The 21,617-nt window shown below is 41.6% G+C and overlaps 1 protein-coding gene across 1 annotated transcript; it reads right to left on the bottom strand.

Moving 5' to 3' along the window:
- Positions 1–1,348: 1,348 nt before the first annotated feature.
- On the bottom strand, positions 1,349–21,370 carry FBXO33 (F-box protein 33). The gene is made up of 4 exons (XM_030481338.1): positions 20,766–21,370; positions 14,062–14,172; positions 8,126–8,811; positions 1,349–5,321 (listed from the first exon to the last, which is right to left on the bottom strand). Exons 1-4 carry the CDS (start codon positions 21,296–21,298, stop codon positions 5,050–5,052), a joined length of 1,602 nt encoding a protein of 533 aa, XP_030337198.1. The 5' UTR covers positions 21,299–21,370; the 3' UTR covers positions 1,349–5,049.
- Between the last annotated feature and the right edge of the window lie 247 nt (positions 21,371–21,617).

The raw sequence follows: 21,617 nt of genomic DNA, 5'->3' as shown, positions 1-21,617 counted from the left end.
CATCTAAAAAACCCAAACAGACATACCCTTTGAGACATGAATTGTGTCCATGTGCATTTTGCAGTGTTTGGGAGGCTTCACAAAACATGCAGAATTAAAAAAAAATTCAAGAAAGAAGTGGTAAACTGCAGCATTTGGGTCCTATAAAAGCAATTGGTGTGGTGCCTTGTTCACCAGTTTGTGCTGCTTCCCTCATGGTAATGGCCATCACAACAGGCGCAGGCAGGGCAGAGCCAGGGCACTGGCATTTCCAAAGGGAGCCTCCCTCCATGTTTACTGACTTGTACAAGCTGAAGACTTCTGCTGGAGGCTGTTGCCAGTTTAGCTTCAACTCCAAACCCACCTAATTACTCACAACACAGTCACCTGGTGCGGGACCCTTTAAGGTGAATAAAGCTGAAGCCATTTTTAGCAAGCCCCCACTTGTCACAGCAGCAACAGGCAGCTCAGCAGCCAACCCCCCCCGCTTCTCTGCAGACACACAGAACAACAGTTTGAGCCTGTAATACAACCTGCATCCACCACACCCCGTAATTAGGAGTAACCAAAAAAAACCTCTAGCCCACTTTTTTGTAAGTGCTTAGGTCAAGTCTGAGGAGTGAGTGCAGCTCCGGGCTCCTGCTCCTACCCCTACCATCCTGTATTTCCACATCAGCGTATTTATTTCAGCTGCAGAACATTTCCATGGCTCATTCCTTCAACTCCTTTGTCCTCCTTCCTACTTCTAGTTTAGCCCTCAGAGGCACTTAGTAAGCCTTCGTACTTGAACTATTAAACAGCAGATTCTGGCAACAGACATTTTAAAGCATCATCCACATTGAATTGTTTTAGCTGCTATTTAGCTTACTTCAGCTGTTGCATCAGTTTTAGCCAATTAGTTGGTTTCTAAAGGCTCTAGTTTGCCTGAAAAAACTTCACAGGGATTCTAAAAGGAATGACTTGGATTTTCCCTTGCCCTTGCCATCAGGAACAACCAGAACTGCCAACTATCAGCTCACTCTTGTAAGCGGAACCAGTGGATGCCCAGAGGTCCTTAGTTTGACAGTACTACCACCATAAGAGCCCTTTTTTAGCCGCCATCTCACCTTAAGGGCTTCAAACTACTTGTGAATGGAACTGTATCTTCTGAACACACACAGTATTTTCTCTGTGTGGGTTCAGTATTTGTTCTAGCTTGGAACCAAGTTAACTGTCTGCAAAAAACAAACCTTCCTCCACCAAAACAATCTACTCCATGCCCACAATGATACTGGAAGCTGCAGGCGAAACAGCAGACAGCTGGACTAAAATAATGCAGTACAAGATCATCCCACAGAGAGAATGGAATCATTTCAGAGGGTTCCCCCCCCCCCCAGTAGTAGCCAAAAAATCTTATTTGCAAGCAAACAATCTGAAAACAAGCTCAGGTCGATGCAACACGAAGCAGGCTGTAGTAAACTGTAAGGTGTAGTTCATAGGTGTGTTGAATGGAGAAGGGTCACGCAAGTGTGTATGTGGGAAGTCCCTGTTCCCCAAAAGAAAAAGCAATCCAGTTTTAACAGTTGAGGGCTTGCGTTCCAAGTTCCTGCTGCTAAATCTAGAATGCAGCAAGACTAACTTGGCATCACTCTCTTTTCAGGAAAAACAAAGAGAAACAAAAAACCCCATTTAAAATCCCAGTTGGGATTATGCAAGCTCGAAGTCATTTCACACGGTTTGTAAGCTCCCACTCCAAATGCAAGCCCACTTCCCACATGAGGACCATATTGCTTCAGCTTGAATCCTTTCATCTGGGTACCACTAATTCAGGATTGCTAAAAATACAAGCAAGCAACAAAACCAACTTCTGTGTATTTCTAAGACAACAGAACCATCAATCAGAAGTGTAATTCTCCAGCACTGCTCAGCGCACATGTTTCACCACACACTCAGGCCCTGCTGGACTCCCCATGCTTGTGAAGTAAGAAAGATTACAGTAGTCTCTTTTAAATAGCTTGACTTTATACCCCGGACTTAAGACATACCCAATGATTAGACTGCAGACTGGGTGCAAAAAAATCAGACATAGAGCTCTAACAACAGGCATCTGTTGACACAGCCCATATTCCACACTGTGGCTTGAACTGCAGTAAGAGAAAAGACTGCACAACTCTCTCCCATCCTCAAGTGGCCTGTTTCTCCTGCTCATCTTATTTTTCAGCATTAAGTTAATTAAAAGCAAAGCAGAAAATAGGTTGGACTAAAAAGAGAAACACATTTATGTAACTGAAAGTTAAAACAAGTTACTTCCCAGCTGCACTGAGGCCATTCTCCATAAAAATGCAGTAATCTGCGGAGATAAAATTAACATCCTGCAACTCTGTTTTAAGCCAGAGGACACAACATTTGCTTCAGGAAGTCGCACAGAAAAAGCCAGAAATCTCAATCACTTTACAACCAAATTTCAGGTGCAGATGCTGATGAACAATCACAATCATATTGCACTGCTACATAAGCCTCCCTCCTGAGCCCTGAAAGGCACCAAGTCCCATCGCTCTGCTGGAATATGAAAAGCTGTAACTGTATTTACCTGATCTTTATTACCCACCACATCTTCTCGGTATGTTGGCAAATGATCCTTCTTGGCAAGTCTAGATCTAGGAGACTGCTTAAACCACGAGCAGTGCAGGAAGTCTCAGGGCTTGGCAGCAGTTTGGACTACAAGGAAAGGGAGATGCAGCAGCTGAAATCAAACCAGTGCTTGGCACGCACACACTGAACAGCCACTCTGACAATCCTCACAGCACAACCAGGCAGTACAGGGCACGGCAGCTCCTCAGCAGCTTACCAGGCACTTGCAGCTTCCATTCAGAATGCACAGCTATGTACTCTGCGTACAGATAAAACGTCAAACTGAAGCATTGCAGGTATTCAGAATCTATTTAATAGTGGGACACCAAAGAAGTACTACACATTATTTTTCTTGAGCACATTAGATTTTGATTTAAGCAATTGCAACAGATGCAGCAGGAATTTCTCAAAAATAGTCTTCTATAGTCTATAGTCCACAGTTTACTGTATCAGTCTAGTAAGTCATATCACGATATACTGTTTGTGCTAACTGGTCCGATAGCCTGATCTTTAGCAAAGCGTCCTTCCCCTTTCTCCACCCCTGCAAAAAACTTTGGCAAAACTCAGCCAAATTAAAAAAAATAAAAGGAAAAAAATACTGTACGACTTATTTTAGACTCTTTTGTTGACCTAAACACAACGGGAGCTACCAGTTACACACAGCTTATCAACGATGGTGCTTTTTAATCCTAAAAATCTTCATGCTGATACAATAAAGTATTTTATACAGTGATCAATTTTTAATGCTTTATTCATTGATTAAAAGAATATACATTTAACATAAACCATACAACATCAGTCATCAATTCAAACATTCAGCTGGTTTCCTTACATTTTCTGTCAGGAGTTTTTTTTGTCTGATCACATTTATAAGATAAAATCTCACCACATCTGGCATATACACACACTGTGCCAGTGGATTCACTCTACTGATGTACATATAAAATCCGCATGGTATGTGCTCACTGGAGACAAAACAGCGCACACCTGTCAAAAGGTCATTTTAATATAAGATGGTAAAACCATTTGTAAAACACATATAAACTTTTTCCATAAATAGAATCATATCTGGACATCTGTTGCATAAATTGTGTTTTCCAAAGCTTACAATATAGCAGCCAGGTCTCAGCACTGCTGGGCACCCACGTTGGCCACTTACTTTATTATTGCAGACTGTCCTTTAAACATTAAATGCACAACATTCGTACCACTTAAAACTGGGGTCAGGTGGAAGTCTCACAGAGACCACGTCTGTACCGCGGTTGCCCTGAAACAGTTAAATCGGCTTTTAAAGCCTCTCAGATATAACAAGATTTTAAAACATACTTCATGGAATGTTCTTCATGCATCATAGCAGCTCATACCTGTGATAGAACAAGCTTTGTATTTGCTTCCTTTCCTTCCTTTACATTCACTATTCACAGTGAAACAGGTGCATGTTTGTTAAGAGTTCTGAGGTTGCTGACTGAGCCACAGCACAGCTGTGTACCACAGGTCGAAATTCGACCTTATATATTACAATCTAGCAGTATCTGGCTGGCCAAAAGTTGGCCTGCCCCTGCCAGCATGTGGGCACTTCTTCGTTTTTAATCTATTCTTTGGCAGCTGACACAGGCGCTGACAGAGAAAATCCAGTGACTCGGTTGCTAGGGATTTCACGACTAATGTTTGTTTGCAGGTGTATACCTTTGTACTGAAGTCTTCGCTGTTATGTTTTTACCTCATCGGAGTGCACATTCTTGCTTTTTTTCTTTTAAACTTTGGCCCAAAGCTAACTTTTAAGGAGGATGACAGAACACGAGAATAAACAAGGAGGAGTTTGCAAAGAATCCGAAAGACTACATACAGCTCATGGAGTGGATCTGGAAGTGCAGGTACCTGAACAGCTAGTGTTTCGCCCCGCCGCTTACCAGCTAGGAACAGCTGAGAATGGGAGTTAAGTCATGCTTCAGAATCTGCACGTGAAATAAAGCAAGGTGAGAGTCTTATGATGAACAGCCCTGGATAGACTTCTCTTCCTTTAAGCCTATTAAGTAGCATGCTACCAGATTAAGCACACAATGACAGCACAGAAATCCACTGGGCTATGGATATGGGTATCAAAAAGGGTTGGCTCCTGAGCACAGAACTCCGATATAAGAGTAAAAATCATTACAAAAGCAGTTACTCAGTAGAAGTAAAGTTAGCCGGCAACCTCGGACAGCCTTTGGCTGTGCCTCTGTAAGGTTTGGTAGACAAGTCCATTAACCGTGAAAACCCTAAACACTGCCACTTTCAGCTTCTAAACCAATACCCGACTACGTTCTTTGATCAAGAAGTAGAATACACATATATAATTCTATATAGCTAATACTGATTAAACACAGCACAAAAGGGGTTAATTCACACTACTGAAAAAAAAAAAAAAAACATAATAGGACCCTACTTGCATATGTAACCACAGGAATTGTAGATAAGGAGCTAAATGCCTTCACTGAAGCTTTGCATCTCTCTGTAGAAGTGACAAGTTGGCTCAGTGAAGACACTGAGCAGCTCTATGTCCATGACGGCGTGCCAAGGTCGACCCAATCCGAGAGATACTTGCTCAATGAGATTGTGTACTGGATCCACATCCTGATCAGCCAGTTCTCCTTGGTCAAAATCAATGCTTTCTTCCGTGACTTCCAGAACTTTCAGGTCAGAGCCACGAAGACGAGCAATTGCTATAAGATTATGAGCCCAAACTGTGTAACCTAGGGGGAAGAAGAAGAAGAAGAAAAAGTAAGTTGCTCTGTCATTTTGCTACGTGGCTTTTTTTTGTTACAGAAGTACTTAGTAGCAAACCATCCCAATGTCCCCTATTTGTCATCTTCCATCTGGCAGAATCCCCCTACAGCATGGGGATTTTTTTTGGTTGCAAGTGGTAAACCTCCATTTCATATTCTGAATAAAGAAAGAATTATCAAAAATATTTCAGGTAGTTTGACCAAGCTTTTCCAGATCTAACTTTTTCCACTATTTGTAGAAAAGTGGACTTCCTTACTACAAGTTACAGCTACAATTTCAAACCTCCTGTGATCTACTCTGTAGTAGAAACAAATAGAATTAAAAGGAGTAATCAGTTATTTCAAGTGAATGTATAAAAGGATTTTCTTAAAACTGTTTGCGCTAGAAGAAAGTGTCTGCTTTTGTTCCATTAGAGGTAGATTTAACAAAGAAAAAAAACCCCAAAACATACAAACCAAAATCCTCTCCAGGAAATAGGGCACACCAGTATATATATAAATAAAAAAAAACCAACACCAACCCCCCAAAAACTACATATATCTTGTTATTCCATCTGAGATTTAAAATAATTACAAAGCTTCCCCCTTAGTATATAATGGCATCCCTCTTTAAAAACTCCTACTGCCCTGTTACCTTTCTGTACCCTGGCTAAGGCAAATGCTGGGCTCCTCCTTATTCAGATGCAAACCACAAATAACCTGGGAACTTCCCATTTTTTGGGAGCTCTGCTAAGTCAGCCCTTCCATTGCAAAAGGAAAGGCTCGTTTCTGCCTTCATCATCATTCTCTTGGTGAGATACCCTCTTAAATTCCAAGTAAAGCTGCAGTCTGCACAGTATCTGAACTGGGAAAATTAAGCTGCTGGGAAATTAAAAAACTATACGTAAACAAAAGCCTTTTTCAGAGCTAACAGCAAAGGAGAGAAGGGGGGGGAAAAAAACCCCAAACAATCCAAAAACGAACCACCACCATCAGCAACCCCTGAGTAGTACTGGAAACTGAAAAATAACCTCTTCAGCAGACAGGCGAAACCTGAGCACTTACATATAAAATGAATTATGGAGCCAGCAACCATTTTATGGTAAGCCTCAGAAAACAAAAGCGTGAGCCTAAGACACTGCACTAAAGCATCACAGCATTCTAGATCTTTCTTCCTAGTCATGTTCTTTTCACAGTTGCTATTCTTGAAGGAAGATGCTTATGCTACAGTACCAGAGGAGTCATATTCACAGCTTTAAAACGATCAGGAGGCATTTATAAGCAGCTTAGCTAGCTTCTGCTACAAGGAGGGGAGAAAAGAAGGGGAAAGAATCTGGATCTCAACACCACAGCAAGGTTGATACTTGGCCATTCTCTCTCCCAGGTATACACAGCATCTCTCCAAATGAAGATGCAGCATCACCCATTTGCTACACAGAACTGTAGAAGGCATTTGCATTCCCAATAACCTGCACAGACTAATTCCTTCTGCTGAATAGTCATGCACTGGTATTAAAAGATACTTGTGCTAGCTTATTTCAGGTATTTCACCATATTTTTAAGTTTAGATAATGCATTAGAGGACTTCTCTGGAGGAGGAGGAGAATTTAGGGTAAGACTTTTTAATTTTTAATTTTTTTTTTTTTTTTTTTTTTTTTTTTTTTAAGTCCTCACACTTGTATCCAAATTTTAAAGAAACCCATAAAATGCACATTTAGAGTGGTACAGTCACATGCCAGTATCCAAAAATTGGTCAGACCTGGAAACTATAAAGGAGAAACAGCTGAACTGATTCCCCCACCACCGCCTTCCTTATGATTTTTCAGTAGAAGACAGTGGAAAAAACTTTTCCTGGCAGGTACAGCACAACCTTCTGACTTCAACCAAGGAAATGTGAATGTACAGCCTTCACTGCTGAAGGTCTCTCCCTGTTTGTGCTGAATGACTGGAGCTTTACTCCCCCAAGCAGTCTGAGGACAGCTTATTCTTATGCAACACAATACAGAGTCATTATTTAACTCCTTCACGCATCATCACGATTGGTCTTGGTAAGCTGATTCCAGCACAAACAAAAAGAACTCTTCTGGATTATTTCAGTTTCAGGCACCTTCAAATTTGCTAAACAACTGTAACCTCTATCAAGTACTGTACTGATGAGAGAACTGAATATAAATGCATGCTTTTTTATTATTTGCAATTATATGGCAAATAAATAGGTGGGATAAACCTAGTCCTAGTATTACTGGTGAAACCAACTCACCCTCCTCTGCATTGTATTCTTCAGCTTTCATCTTCTGGCAAAGTCTTACCAAACTGGTAACAGACTTCCTCCCCTCAGCCTTAGGGCACTTCCCCGTGTCATTTACAAACAGGAAGCACAATCATCTCATCTTGCCAGCATATGAGCTCATAGTAAAACAGCAAATGTTTTCAGTGTTCACGGTCACATAACCAGCCACCTGGTGGAACGTGCATAATGCAGACCACTTTCAGGATAAGCCCCCTGGAATGCTCAGTTCTTAGTGATCCTCACTTCTGTGAGAAGTCTTATAAAATCCTGTGTGACTTCTCAACAGACGTTAGTAAGCTACAAGTACTTTTAGAACTCATACACAATAAACACCACCAAATTTTCAAACACAAAAATATCAGTACAAGGTACAACAGAACATATAGCAACTGTGCAGCAGACTTTCGAACACCACTCCAGTAAAACACATTGTGATTAAAAAGGCTGAAATGTTGCAAGTATTTCCAAGTCATATACTATGCCCGCAGAGCATATTACCTACCATGAACAGCCAGGAGAGACAGTCTTGTGCACCTCCAGGCTAGTAAGACAAGTGGATCTTCATTCCGGTTGTCGCTGAGATCTGGGAAGCCAGACATATCTATCACATCATTCATTAGGATAAAGTGAGTGAGGAACTTGTCATACTGCCTGGATATGAGGTCAACAACAGCCCCTGAAACACAAGTGATGTAGCTGTCAAAGTGAATCCTCTCTAAGGGGATACTGGGCTTAAGAATCCTTAACATATCATCACTTTTGACATCAAAAGCCATTATATAGACCCGAAGATTAGTGCTGTTGCGAGTCAGCGCCTTCCAATTCTCATCTTCTGGCATACTGTCCAATGACTTGTGCATTATGGAAACACTGTGGACCAGGAGAGACAGTCGATGCAAAGGCACATGGTTGCTATCAGCCAGGACTCTTGCCATTTCAGCTGTAAAATCACAGAAATCCAAAGCGAGCGAACGCAGATTCACAAAGCGCTCCAATTCAACCGCGGTGATAAGAGTGGTATTACCAGGGATGTGGTTGTCCAACAAGCTCAGATGCTCCATGGTGTTGGCTATGGGGTTTGATAAGGAGGACAATGATGTGGGAGTTACTATTTGCAGCATAAACCCACAAGACAGCCATTTCAATTGCCTGCTATTGCCTAATATCTCTTCAAACAGCTGCTGGATTCTGCAAGTAAACAAAACAGACAATGATCCTGTTAAACATGGTTTAGTCTTACCCATTGCATACCATTCCATTTTTTATTCCAGATTCTTCTTTCATTTATGGCCTTATTCTGTAGGAAGGTGCTATTATTATGGTTCTTGTGAACTACAAGTGTTAGAACCTGACTTTGCAGACCTCCCACAGCAATTTAACCCTCACTGCACGGTGGAAAGGTTAAAATTGTAAGCCAGCTTGTGAAAAATAAAGTATTTTGTCTTTCAAAAACAGTGGCACACTATGAACCTTCATTTCATGTATTTTCCAGCACGTATTTAACACCCTCCCACATACATTTTAAGGTTATGCAAATAAGAAAACCTGTAATGCTTTTAAAACACAGCTCTTGTTTTTAAAAACAGCTTTTTGTATTTGCTAACCTCTCCAGAACTGCAAATTCAGTATGGAAAAATAAGTAATTTTCAATGAAAGGTTGCAGAAACTTGACTTTGAGCGTAAGTCAGAATGATCTGAAGCTACCTGCTCGACTTTGCTCATTAAAGGGTAAAGAACAAACATGTAAGAAGATGATTCTTTAAATAATTCCAAATGTACAGCTAACTGGATTTTCAAGTGTCAACAGGTTTTAAGTTTTACCAACACAACTTGGACCTGCTACAATTTCAATCTCAGACAAATTCAAATGACAAGTGTTCTTTGAGCATATGTTTTAGGACACGTATGTAGCATTTGATCTCAAACCCTGGTCACCCAAAGGAAAGATCAACGTTGAAGGGAAGCAGCTGAGCCAGGTTATGACAGTTCCACAAAACGTCAAGAAATAAGATGTAAACACCTCCAGCATGAAACCAGCAGAAACCTCTGTGCCTCAAATCAGGTAGTGTTTTGCACAGAATGGTTTTTTCTTTATAGCTAGGAATATCTGCATGCTTTCTGCATCTAAGCAAAACACTGTTCCAAAGTTGTTATTCTCATCCATGTATCTTTAATCGAGATAACATCCAGACAAAATTAAAGGCTTATTTAGCCCAGTATCCTGACTGACAGCAAAGAAACACTGACGCCTTAAGAAGTGCAACAGAACAAGGAAAGCACATAGGGGTATTTCTCAAATTATCTCCCTACTTTGCAAACACTTGTAACTCAGACCCACAGGCCGGAGGTAGCTCTTTGTATTCAGTAACCCGCAGGGACCCCACTTCTTCAAATTTATTCAAGTACACATTTAGCAACTGTAACACCCAATAAGAATTCTGCAGGGTGATTCCCCCCTTTCTTGCTCACTGTGAACCTGTCACCTACCACCTTTGATGCCCCATAATCCTTCTGTTGTAAGTTTAAAGATCAATCCTTATTCATCCTCTCTCTCTGCAAATCCTTATTCATCCTCTCTCTTGTTTGCATGTGCTTTCTTCCTTCTCCTAAAAACATACTGAGTTTGCAAGGCCTGACTTCTCTTTTTAAGTGGAAAAGTTGGAGTGTTTACTGTATCTCTCTATTATAAACCTCAGAATAGTTCCTGAGGTTTTGCCTAGTATAGGCATCAGGTTTAAAGACTTCAGTTCTTCCGGATAGTCTCTGATTTTTTTATTTCTTTTTTTTTTTAACTGAGGACTGGCAACCACAACACAAACTAAACACAGTTTTAAACAACAGGTCAAGAGTCACAGATAGGGTAGTTTTGCTATATTATTCCTAAATTCTTCTACAGTTCAGATGAGCCCAGTTTGATCCTGGCAATGTCTGTTTCACAATTATTCCTGATGATTCTTAAATTGAGGGCAGATTCTGACAATCCCCCAGCCCCCAAAGAGAAAGGTTCTACCACAGAAACCTCTCTAATATCTTCTAATGAACGATGCCTCTTCCCTCCCCACTCTCACCCTACACACCTACAAATGGTGCTGTAATGGTTGCAGCAATGGTAGCTTATTTTGTAATAGCTTAAGTAGTCAATCTGAATAGTGCTTGTAATATTTTACAGAACAACTGAAGAGATGACAAATCGATTTTGAGATGCTTAGTAGAATACAGAATACTACCATCTACATACCTCACTGCACTAAAAAAAAAAAATCTGTTTAAATTGTGTTTCTCAAACGACCTAAACATCTAAGTTAGAAGAGTATTGTTCTAGTACTCACACAATTTAACACAAAGAAATGCAATACAGAACTCTGCAGCTGCAGGGTAGGTTTTCTCCCCCATGGGAATTGCATTAAATAACTTCTTAAAAGAGAGATACTGATTTAATGCTATCTACACATAAACTTATTAGTGCAAGCAGCAAAGTATTTATACAAGTATTTAGATTTGTGGTGACAAGTCTACCAACCTGTAGGTTCTAAGAAAGCTTTCCCCAGTTCTTTGCCAATTTAATAAAAAGAGATCAAACACGTCAATAGAGAATACTTCAGAGTAATCACTTTTGGATTGTTTTTAGTACCTGATTTGTTAAAGGCCAGACAGGAAGCACCCATATAAACCACGGCCCATTAGTTTTAACATATTTCAAATAAGTCTTTCAAACACCCTATCAGGGGGTTTTCCTCCCCTGCACATTCTTGAGTACATCCTATTTTTCATAGGCAGACTGCATCTAACTGGAGTTTGCAAAAAAAGAAAAGTTTGAACTGTGTTCTAGAAATTTAGACATCATAAGTGAATATTTGGGAATTAGCACCCACTTTGTAATCATAGTAACTTTTACTTCAACTGCTTAGCATGTAGTACAATATTTATCCTAACTTACACACAGTTATCTTAAAGCTCACTTATAAAACTAAAGTTTAGGCATGGTTTAGTATGTGTAACACAAAACACAAGCAGAGCTCAGCACATGCAAGAAAGCAACATAACCTAGTGATGCCTCAACAAGCATACATCAGTCCCCTTTCCTTCCTGTAAGGGGCAATTGAGGGATGTTCACTATCAACCTGAATCCTACAACTGATCACAGCAGAGCAGAACAGATTAAAAAATAAAAAACTCAAAATGTTAGTTTCACAATTAATGCCTGAAATGGTGCTTTCAGCCAGAAGACAGACCAAAGGCTGACTAGACAGGCTGATTCACTTTTTAAGCCCAAAGAACAGTCCTGACCAGTACTGAAGCACATTGATGGCCCTGCACAGAAAGCAAACATACTACTAAGATGCATATGGAGCCCATTTGTTTAATTAAAAAAGGTCAATCAAAAGATTTTGGTTAATAATGGAGGCTAAACTTGTTCTTTTGGGAATCAAACCATCTGAACCACTCAGATAAATCATAGTAAGCAGATTTCAGGAAGCCAAAATTTTAAACTCTTTGTTCAGCTCAAGACATGCTGATGCTGAGCTCCCCACACCAAGGCACTAAGTTGTAAAGAGAATTTTAGAAAGGAACCAGGGACATGTATGCTATACAGAAAAAGAATAAGCATTACAAACCCATGCTGATCAGTGCAAAAGTGTGTTTTTGAAGACACAATCCAAAGCTTCCTCTCCCTCAGAACAATCCTTAGTCTTAACTTGGAGGAGCATTCTAATGGTTCTGTGCTATGATTCTGCCCACAATCTGTTACACCCAGCTCAATGCTATGGACTTCAGGAAATGTCACATTTTCTTCCCTGACTGCTTTAATTGGAAGTTTCTGAAACACCTAGCAATGTTTATCACCATATGGGTTCCAAAATCCTCAACTACCAGTAATACTGTCTCCAAAGGTTGCTCAACATCTTTCAGTGTTAGTTATCAGCACCCATGCTTTACAACTTAACTGATGCAAACACCAAGTACAAAAGACAAGACTAAAGAGCCATAAAGATTTACTTCCTGAAGTAAATCTGCTGCTAGTGCTGATGAACTTGAGAATACTCAATAAAACACTGACAGCTTTCCTTTAATTTAGAAAAGGACCAGCAGGTCCCAAATACATTGTTTTATTCTAGAAAACAGGAAAAAACCCACCAGAACCAACCAAACAAAAGAGGCAGTATTTGCTCATTCCAAAATGTGCAAAGGTCAATATTCACCCAAAAGACTAACTTAAAAGTAGATACTGAGCTTTAAGTGGTTTATGGCTCTGAAACGTGCATACTTATTTTTGTTACTTGTTTGAAGAAATGTTTAACCATGCACTCAGCTGAGTAAACATCTGCTTAGATGGCTCTCTTCAAGCCCCTTGGCAAAGATTTGATTATATATTTATGTTTTCACAATAAAGGATATGGAAAAAAAGGAGCTTTTACCAAATCGGCCTTTTACCCGCACACAGCACTACAGTACATATGTCACATATGCTCCAAGTTCTGCATTCTAAGCATAATGGATGACACAGTATGTGACACACATCTGTATTTGCACTGTTTTGCAAACTTAAGCCAGGACCAAACCTTTACTTTGATGGTTGCGTTCACATACAGACATCGATCTGCTGATATACCTACGCTAATTCTAGAACCACTCAAAAAAATACCAGCAGAGCTCCAGAGTGGCTGTAATTATTTCACTCCCAAACTACTGGGAGAAAGATACTTAAAGTGACACAAATTAAAATTATGGTGTTGAGAATTTATCTGTATGGAAGGTTTTAGCAGAACTGCTAAAATAGTTAACTTAGCATCACTCCCTCTGTGGCAATTTATTCCAAAGTCAGTAGCTTTTTACACTGCATTTAACCTTTTCCAAAGAAGAACTAGCTATTCCGTTGATAAGCATTCAAGGACTGCACCATATGTAATTATGGCAAGCTACAATACACCTCTGCACTAAACAAGCACATTGTGAGCTACGTTCTTCCAGGAATTCTGCAAATACATAACCTAGTTTTGAGATGCAACTTGAAATAAGTTGTCTGTGTTTATGTTCTCTTTCAAGTTTACTTGCTGCATGTCCTCAGTTATTGTGAAATACAACAGATTATTTTTCTAATTTTTTTTCATGTGCGGCAATAGTAGAGGTGCTGGTAACAACACCCCATCCCTCTTCCCCTTTTGGTACCATTAACACATTGTTTCTAGAACACAGTGAAAAGAGGAAAGAAAGGATTCTCACCCTGCTGAGAAAGCGAAAAGAAAAAAGTCACAAAAATAGACTATTTCATGTGAATAGTAGGAACAGAAATCAACTCAATTTAAGAATTTAGATTCCCATCCTATTAAAAAAAAACTTAAAAGCTTCCGCAGTCACATATTTCAGGCATGAAAATCTGTGCTATGTTATCTGGTTTTATTATTTCAATGTACTTGATAATTTAAAAATATAACTTACTGCTTAATCTTCTTGCCATCAGGATCAACCTTGCCGAGGTATGTATTTGATATACTTCCATGTTGCTGCAGAATACTTATATCCCCAAAGAGACTTAACTTCTGGAGGTTCCTGTGAAACAGCAAAATAAAAAGGAATCTGTGAGGAATCATTCTGGACAAGACAAAACACCGACAATAAGAACACATTATTACATGGAACATATAGTCTGTTTTGGGAAACATCCTACTGTCCCAGAATACAGGCACATATGGAACTACAGAAAAAGAGACTGAAGTACTGAGAGGAAAAGGACAACACAAACTGCTGAATCCAGCTGTAAAAGCAAATGCCAGTTTTCAGTCACAACAGGAGTATTTTTGGTAGGCCAAGCAGCCTAAATAAAACTTTTAGCAGTGCTTTCATGCACTTTTTAGTCCTTGGAACACGTGTGTTAAGCATCACAGATGAAAACATCAAATACCTATTCCTTTTAACATCTAACATTTCATCCAATGCCCAAATAGAATGCAACCACAAACAATCCTGACTGAACACTTATGTATTTCAGCTGGGTTACAAATGGGAGCCCAAACCTGCCTCAGACAAGGCAATCCCAAACCTCAGATGGGAAAAGCGAAAGCTCCCCACACTCTGTCTAATTTCTGTTACATCGAATCAGGGGACGCTGTTCTAGCATTTGCCATCAGTGACCAGAAGAGGATTAGTGGTCCACCATGACAGACAATTTTGATTTCTAGAAGGGATGCCTAAAAAGAAGTGAAAAAGCAGCCTCTAAGTTTATGCTGGACATGACTCAATGTGCTAGACAGTTGGTTTTCCTTTCCATAGTACAGTTTATTTCTAACTTGCATCTTTTATATTCCTAAAAATTATCAAGCAAGAGATATGGAAATGACTGCAGTTTTAGAGTAGCTGTGTGGCACTTAGTTAAAAAAATAAAAATCTCAAAAGTTAGTTTTGGGTAACATTTTTAATACATGCTGTAAAGTAGATTTACTCCTAACATGGAAGGACTAGTCTGTAATTAATTAACATGGCAGAAACTCCAGTTTCATCACAAATGGATACATGAGTTGAATTAATCTTAAACAGCAGGTGCCAATTAACCTGTAGTTGACAATTAAGTGAGTTACATAAATCCTTACTTCTGCTGGCTTACGAATCATATGCTAATACTTCAGATCAGCTTTGAGGAAAATGCAACACAATTACAATGCTCAAGCATAGGGAAGCTCTGGTGCTATCTCACTACTTCTGCAGTATGAACTGATATTTTACCAAGGGGGGGAGGGGGGGCAAGTATCAAGTAGTCAGGTTTTACATTTTTTAAGTAAGTATGAAGCACAGTCTGTAACTGGGATCTACCATAAATCATAATTTACTTCATTTGAAGTTCCTGTATTCAATAACCATATACTAGTATCCTGAAATCTACTCACTGTTGCTACTTTTCTTCTGCAGGTGAAGAACAACCTCATACCACGATCCACAAGCTTCCTACTGAGCCAGGCAAATACTGGAGCAAAATACCTAGATTTTAAAACTGCTTCAGAAATTCTAACCATTCAATATCTAGTCTTTTAAATACAGGACTACTGCACTGATGACATGTTAACATAAACCAAGCCCTGACCACATGCTCAATATTCTATGAATGTGACAAAGACGATGCCTGATCATACTGAAGAATAGGCTTGGCAGGGAAGTCTGAAGACATTGGCACCACCACCTCTTCTTTCCTCAAAAGTTGTAAGAGAGAGTCTGGTATGACAGGGAAAGCAGCAGAAACCTCCACCTGGTGTGAAAGGCAGTGTTCACAGCCAATGCTGTAATTAAGATTTTATCTTCTGATCTTAGTGACTTAATTCTGAAAGTTGAGACAAAATACCATCTTCAGACATTTTGAATCACCTGCATTATTTACATCACACACAGGTCTTGTTTTGTGCTACTCATATCCCCAGTGAACGCTAGCGTATGCAGGTACTCATTTTAGAGCCACCAAACTACAGGACCCATGAAACACTTTACTAGTATCCCACATTTCCACTACATCTATTTGACTGCCATTTCGCACACTACAGAGACACATGGAGAAGTTCTCTGCCTCGAAACTTAAGCAATGAAAACATTCAATTAGTTTTCCATTCCCAGCAGTTACTACCATCAACAAACCTGGTCACAGTTCAACACAATATTAGATTTTTGTTACTATTTGCAGTGTCATATAATCTCTATGGCGTTCAGCTCACATCTCATTTTTATTTCAGAGAGTTAGTAAAGTGACTGCTATTTAAATGAAATTATTTAGAAGTTAATTGTCATCTTTTGCTAAAAGTCATAATGGCATCTTAATCCTACGTACTACCCATACACAAAGCTGGGGAAAAACACGTGTTTTTGGGGGATTTCTAAGCTATTTATTTTCCACTAACTCAAAAAGCATGCTAAAGGCAGTAAGCTTCTTCCTAGGCCTCATCTTCAGTTTTGGTTGGTCTTTTTAAACAATCAATTTAAAAAAAAGAACAAAATGGCCTTGCTTACATTCAACATGAATAAAGTGGTATGGCACATACTGTATTATTATACTAGTTTTTGCCAGTTTAAGCTGCCTGCACAGACCAACAGAAGAGAGTCATTACAAAACCTCAAATACAGATGCAGTCTACTGTTTTGAGCAATTCACCAATTTTTGGTAACTCCGAGATGGATACCATACTTTACCAAAATACCACAGTTTTACTACAATCTTGCATTTTTGTTTCCACAGCAAAGATCAAACAGGTCACAGAGATGAACACACTGCAGAGGAAAGGGTGTGTGTATGTATGGTTACTACCTTCCTATCTTTCTTCATAAGCAACTAAAGGAGAGACCATACTTTGGGATTTCAGAGTTACATAAAAGAACATAGAATTTTTCTCCTGAATGACCAGCAGGTGCTTATTAGGTGCCGTATGCACTGGAATGACTCACGGCAAGTTTGTCACCCTCCCACTTGCTTTCTAGAACTCAGTTTTGAAAGATCAATTTGAGGCAGCGCAGATTATTAGGATCTCTTAAGAGCCACTAAGAAAAAATTTGTCCCTCCAAATATTGCCACAGAACATTATGCCCACCACCCCTCCTTTTTAATAGGAAGATCCTCAACTGTTTAAGCAATAATACACTTTGTTACTTCGCTTCATTTACTGTCATAAACATAACAGGTCATGGAAAAGTCACAGGTCACTAAATGTTACCAAAGTAGGGTTTATAATTAAATAAATTATGGATTTTTAGAGCTTATCACGGTCCCAACGCTATTAAAGCAATATTTTGGGAGTAATATGCTGCCACCCACAAGATAAAGTTTCTGGTGACTTGAACTCTACCTGAAATATAAGACAGGCCTAGAACGTACCTTTGTGGATGATAACTGGCTGCCAGCAGCAATACTCGACAGAGTATTTTCAGTTGGTTTTAAACCAAGTTGCAGACAAGTAGATATTTCCTTAATTCCATGAGAATTAGCAAAGGCCACTCTGAAATATTTTTCTAGCGACTTAACATGCAGACTTGCTTAGAAATTAGCAATTTTATGTTGTACAGAAAATGCTTTTCTTAGCAAAAATACACATTGTTCTCCTCTACCCAAGAGAGCATTTAGAAATTACATTACTTTTAGTCATTATTTTTCTTAGGTCCTGTGGTATTGTAAATCCTCAAGGAATTCTAGAGCCATCTGAAGTACTTTTTTTTTTTTTTCCCTGCAAGGAGGGGGTGTGCGTGTTACTGTGTTGTTTAATAATAGATTAAAAAGCCCACAACAAGATTACAAGGTTAAGAAACAGCATACCATTTCACAAAAGTAGACTTCTTCCTTCCCGGTTCTGAAGTATAAGATGGAAGTTCTTTGAACTTCTCTGCCAAAAAGCTATCATGAGGGCTGACAGGAGTTATGAAAGAACCATCCTGTTTTAAACTTAATTCCAAAAGGAATGCATTTACAGTGATTCAGCCACTCCAGAATTTAAAAACACTGCTGTTTCCAACGTTTTGGAAATTAGAATAGCTATCCCACATACAGGAACAGACGGCAAACACAGGAAGGAATTATTAATTATCCTTGCATTACAGATGAATAAACAGAAGCAGAGAAATAAAGCAACTGGACTGTGGTTATTCCTTCGAGAAAGCTAAGCATCAGGCAGATGACAATGCCTCTGGTTTAGACATGTGGTCACAGTCAGAACTAAGCAGCAATGTGGCATATGCTGATGCTCCTTCCCAAAGCTCTACTTAAAGAGCTAAAACACAGTGTTCTACACGAAAACCAATCGGTTATCGGTAGTTACCTTGCAAGAAATAAACACATCAAAATAAACTAAAAACCTTGACTGTTCGGGGGGTGCGTGTGTGTGAATGAGTATATTCAGAAAGTAAATACGAACAAAAGGTCAAGTGTTTAAATGTAAACCCCCTCCCCAATTTTTTAAACGCCCATAAAAAAGCGCCTGTTGTAATAACCAGGTACCCTCTGTTCCCAAGTCATACATTATTCATCTCAAAAGAGCAGCATGCAAATGATTTGCAGACATCAAGAAAGCACAGTAATGCAAATTCTTATCAAAACTGGTAACTTTTCACCTCTGGCTTACCACCAAAATTATACTAATCTATCAGAAAACAGATACTGGAGAAACAACTACTTCTACATAGCATTTTTACTGCAGTCCTGATTCACACTGGGCACAGAGAATCTGTAAAAAGAACTTTAGAAAGCAAGTGTCCTTTTCAGAAGAAAAAGTGTACCAAAAGCCTTCTCACAACACATTTAACTTAGTGAGACAGAGGAGAGGAAGGGGGGGAAGGGGGGAGAGCATTCTAGCTTTTCCAACGAACCCCCCAGGCAACATCTCTGCAAATACTATTTATTTTAAAATTCCAAGTGCATGTAGTCCAAGATATTTGTCTCATATCAGATAATCACCACCAACATCACTTCAACATTTTTTCCACTTATGACATTAGCTGGATTTCCCAAAGATCCAACAGTTCAGCAAAAGCTCTTTAAAGGCAAGGGAAGCCCAAACAAGACAGATGATCACGATCTGCACACCGAGGATTCGCTGGGCAAGAAATAAATTAAGACAGAGATGAACTGGAACCCACGAGCTGTTTTCAGAAATAAGGTTTGTAACTCTCAGCCATCACAGCTACACCACAGGGAAGTACCTGCTGGGCACAACAGAGCAGAGGAACTGAAAGTGTGACTTCACATACCACATTTGCATTCATCTCAAACCAACGAGGAATTATATTTAAAGTCCTCTTGCTACAATTCAAAATAAAGCAAGCAAGGCCTCAAACCACTCTCTAATCTGTCCAGAACCAAAGAGGGGTGGTGATCAGACCATGATTCAGTTATAGGCAGTTTTCCAAAGGCCATTCACAAGGTTTAACTCATCCTAAAAATACCCTGAAACACTTGCAGTTTTGGGGGTTGGTTTCTTTTATTTCCTTGATAGGTGAAGCTATACACACACAGAGGGGAAAAAATATTAACCATTTCCTATCCTAAACTCTGCATGGCTTTCCAAACACATCATAACCTAACTAATATCCTTGTTTTCCTGTCGTGGGTGCTGACTGGAGGCCATATATTAAGATATCTGATTATTATCTTTTTAAAAAGATATTTATCTTGATCACACCCACACACAGCAAAGAGAATGCAAGCAGTTTCACTTTAAAGAACTCCAACCTCAGGAAATTATCTAGCCTGCAAAAGTAAGTCTGTGAAAAAGCAGGATCTAAACATAATCTTAAGTCCAAACTACAGGAAAAGATTTCTATCATTTAAACTCAATTTGGTCAAGAAAGTCCTACGTCTAAAGTATTTTTTCAAATAAAACCAAACCTCCTCCTAGTTAAAACGGAGTCAAATCTCAGTTTAGCCGGCAACAGGAGAGCTGGCATGAAAGCTCAGCTTTTCAACGGCAAAACCCCTCATAGCTGGAAAGGTGAAAGTGTTTCATTGGGGCAGTACTCCATCCTTCTCCGTCCTGAAAAACACCGGTGCTGCCATTTTCACCTGCCTACTAATTTCTCGCGGCACGAATTATTTTTCAATCATGCATAAGAGGTCTAAATCCTGTCGGTAGTAAGGCTTCTATTTTAAAGTGAGAAAGGTGCCTTGTTAAGCAGCAAATTCAAACTCCCGGCTCTCACTCGCTCCACAGCAGTTGCATTCCCCCTTCCTTCAAGAAAGACGAAGAAGTTTTTATTACTGCAGCTACATCTGTTTCGCATATTGACTAGTAGCTTGCCAACTAAACGCCTGCGTTTATATTCCCCATCAAACTACAGAACAGGACAACAATTGGGCAGCGCGAAGCAGCGCGCCTCCGTTTCTGCTCAGCTCGCAGCCGCACGAACACCAGGGTTTCCCGGGCCGGCAGCGCGGGGCTCCGCGGGCCTTCCCTCCGCCGCCCTGGGGCTCCCGGGCGCGGCCCCAGCAGGAACCGGCCGCCGCGGGTCTCCCACAGACGCCGCTGCCGGCTGCGGGCGTCGCCCTCTCCCGCGAAAGCGCACGGGACGGCCGGGCCCGGGCCCCGCGTGGCTCAGGGGGCTCCGGCGCTCAGCCTGCCCCCTTCCCCCGCCGCCTTCCCTCCGGGCGAAGCGCGGCCCGCTCCCCTGCCCGCCGCCGGCGGCGGTACCTGTTGTTCCGGACGCTGCTCAGGACGCACAGCACCAGCTCCAGGTAGGTCCTCAGCAGGTCGAGCCAGCGCGGGCACAGCGGCGGCGCCTCCCCGTCGCCCGCCGCCGCGGCGCCCTCGCTCGCCGCCGCCGCTACCGCCGCCCCCCCGCCGCCGCCGCCGCCGCCGCTGGGGTAGTTGTCGGCGGCGAACTGTACGCGGAGCTCACGGACGAACCAGCCGCACTTGCGCATGAGGAACTCGAGGCGCGGGCGCTCGGCCGGCGAGACGCGGAGGCTGAGGCGGAGGCGCGGCCAGAGGGCCGGGTAGAATAGGCACTCCCGCCAGTGCGAGCAGGCGGCCGAGGCTCGCAGCCGGTCGGGGCCCGCCAGAAAGGAGAAGATGTGGACCACCAGCTCGCTGGGCAGGGAGCCGGCGCCTACCGCCTCCCCGCACACCGACATGCCTGGCGCCGGCCCGAGCCCCGCTGCGGCGGCGGCCCCAGGCGGCGGCCCCGGCCTCGCCTCCGGCTCCTGCGACAAAAACAACAACATCAATGACAAGGCGGAGGGGGCGGGCGCCGGCCGGGACGCGGCTGCTGCCGGGACGCACCACCCGCGCCGCCGCGGGGGGGGAGAGGGGGGGAGGGAGAGGCGGAGCGGGCCCTACCACCGCCCAGCGCGGCGGGGAGGGGCGCGAAGTAGGGAGAGGTGGGCCTGGACCGCCCGCCCGCGCGGCGCCGCGTGGGTCCTACCACCCAGCCCGGAGGGGGGTGGTTAACGAACAGGCTTCCGGCGCCGTCCTCTGTTCCTGCGGGGCGAGGAGAGCCGCCGCGGCGGAGGGAGGAAGAGCTACCCCGCGGGGGGAATGGAA

Source organism: Strigops habroptila, chromosome 4, assembly GCF_004027225.2.
Source record: "Strigops habroptila isolate Jane chromosome 4, bStrHab1.2.pri, whole genome shotgun sequence".
NCBI lineage: Eukaryota > Metazoa > Chordata > Aves > Psittaciformes > Psittacidae > Strigops > Strigops habroptila.
This window is presented reverse-complemented; position numbering and strand designations above follow the sequence as displayed.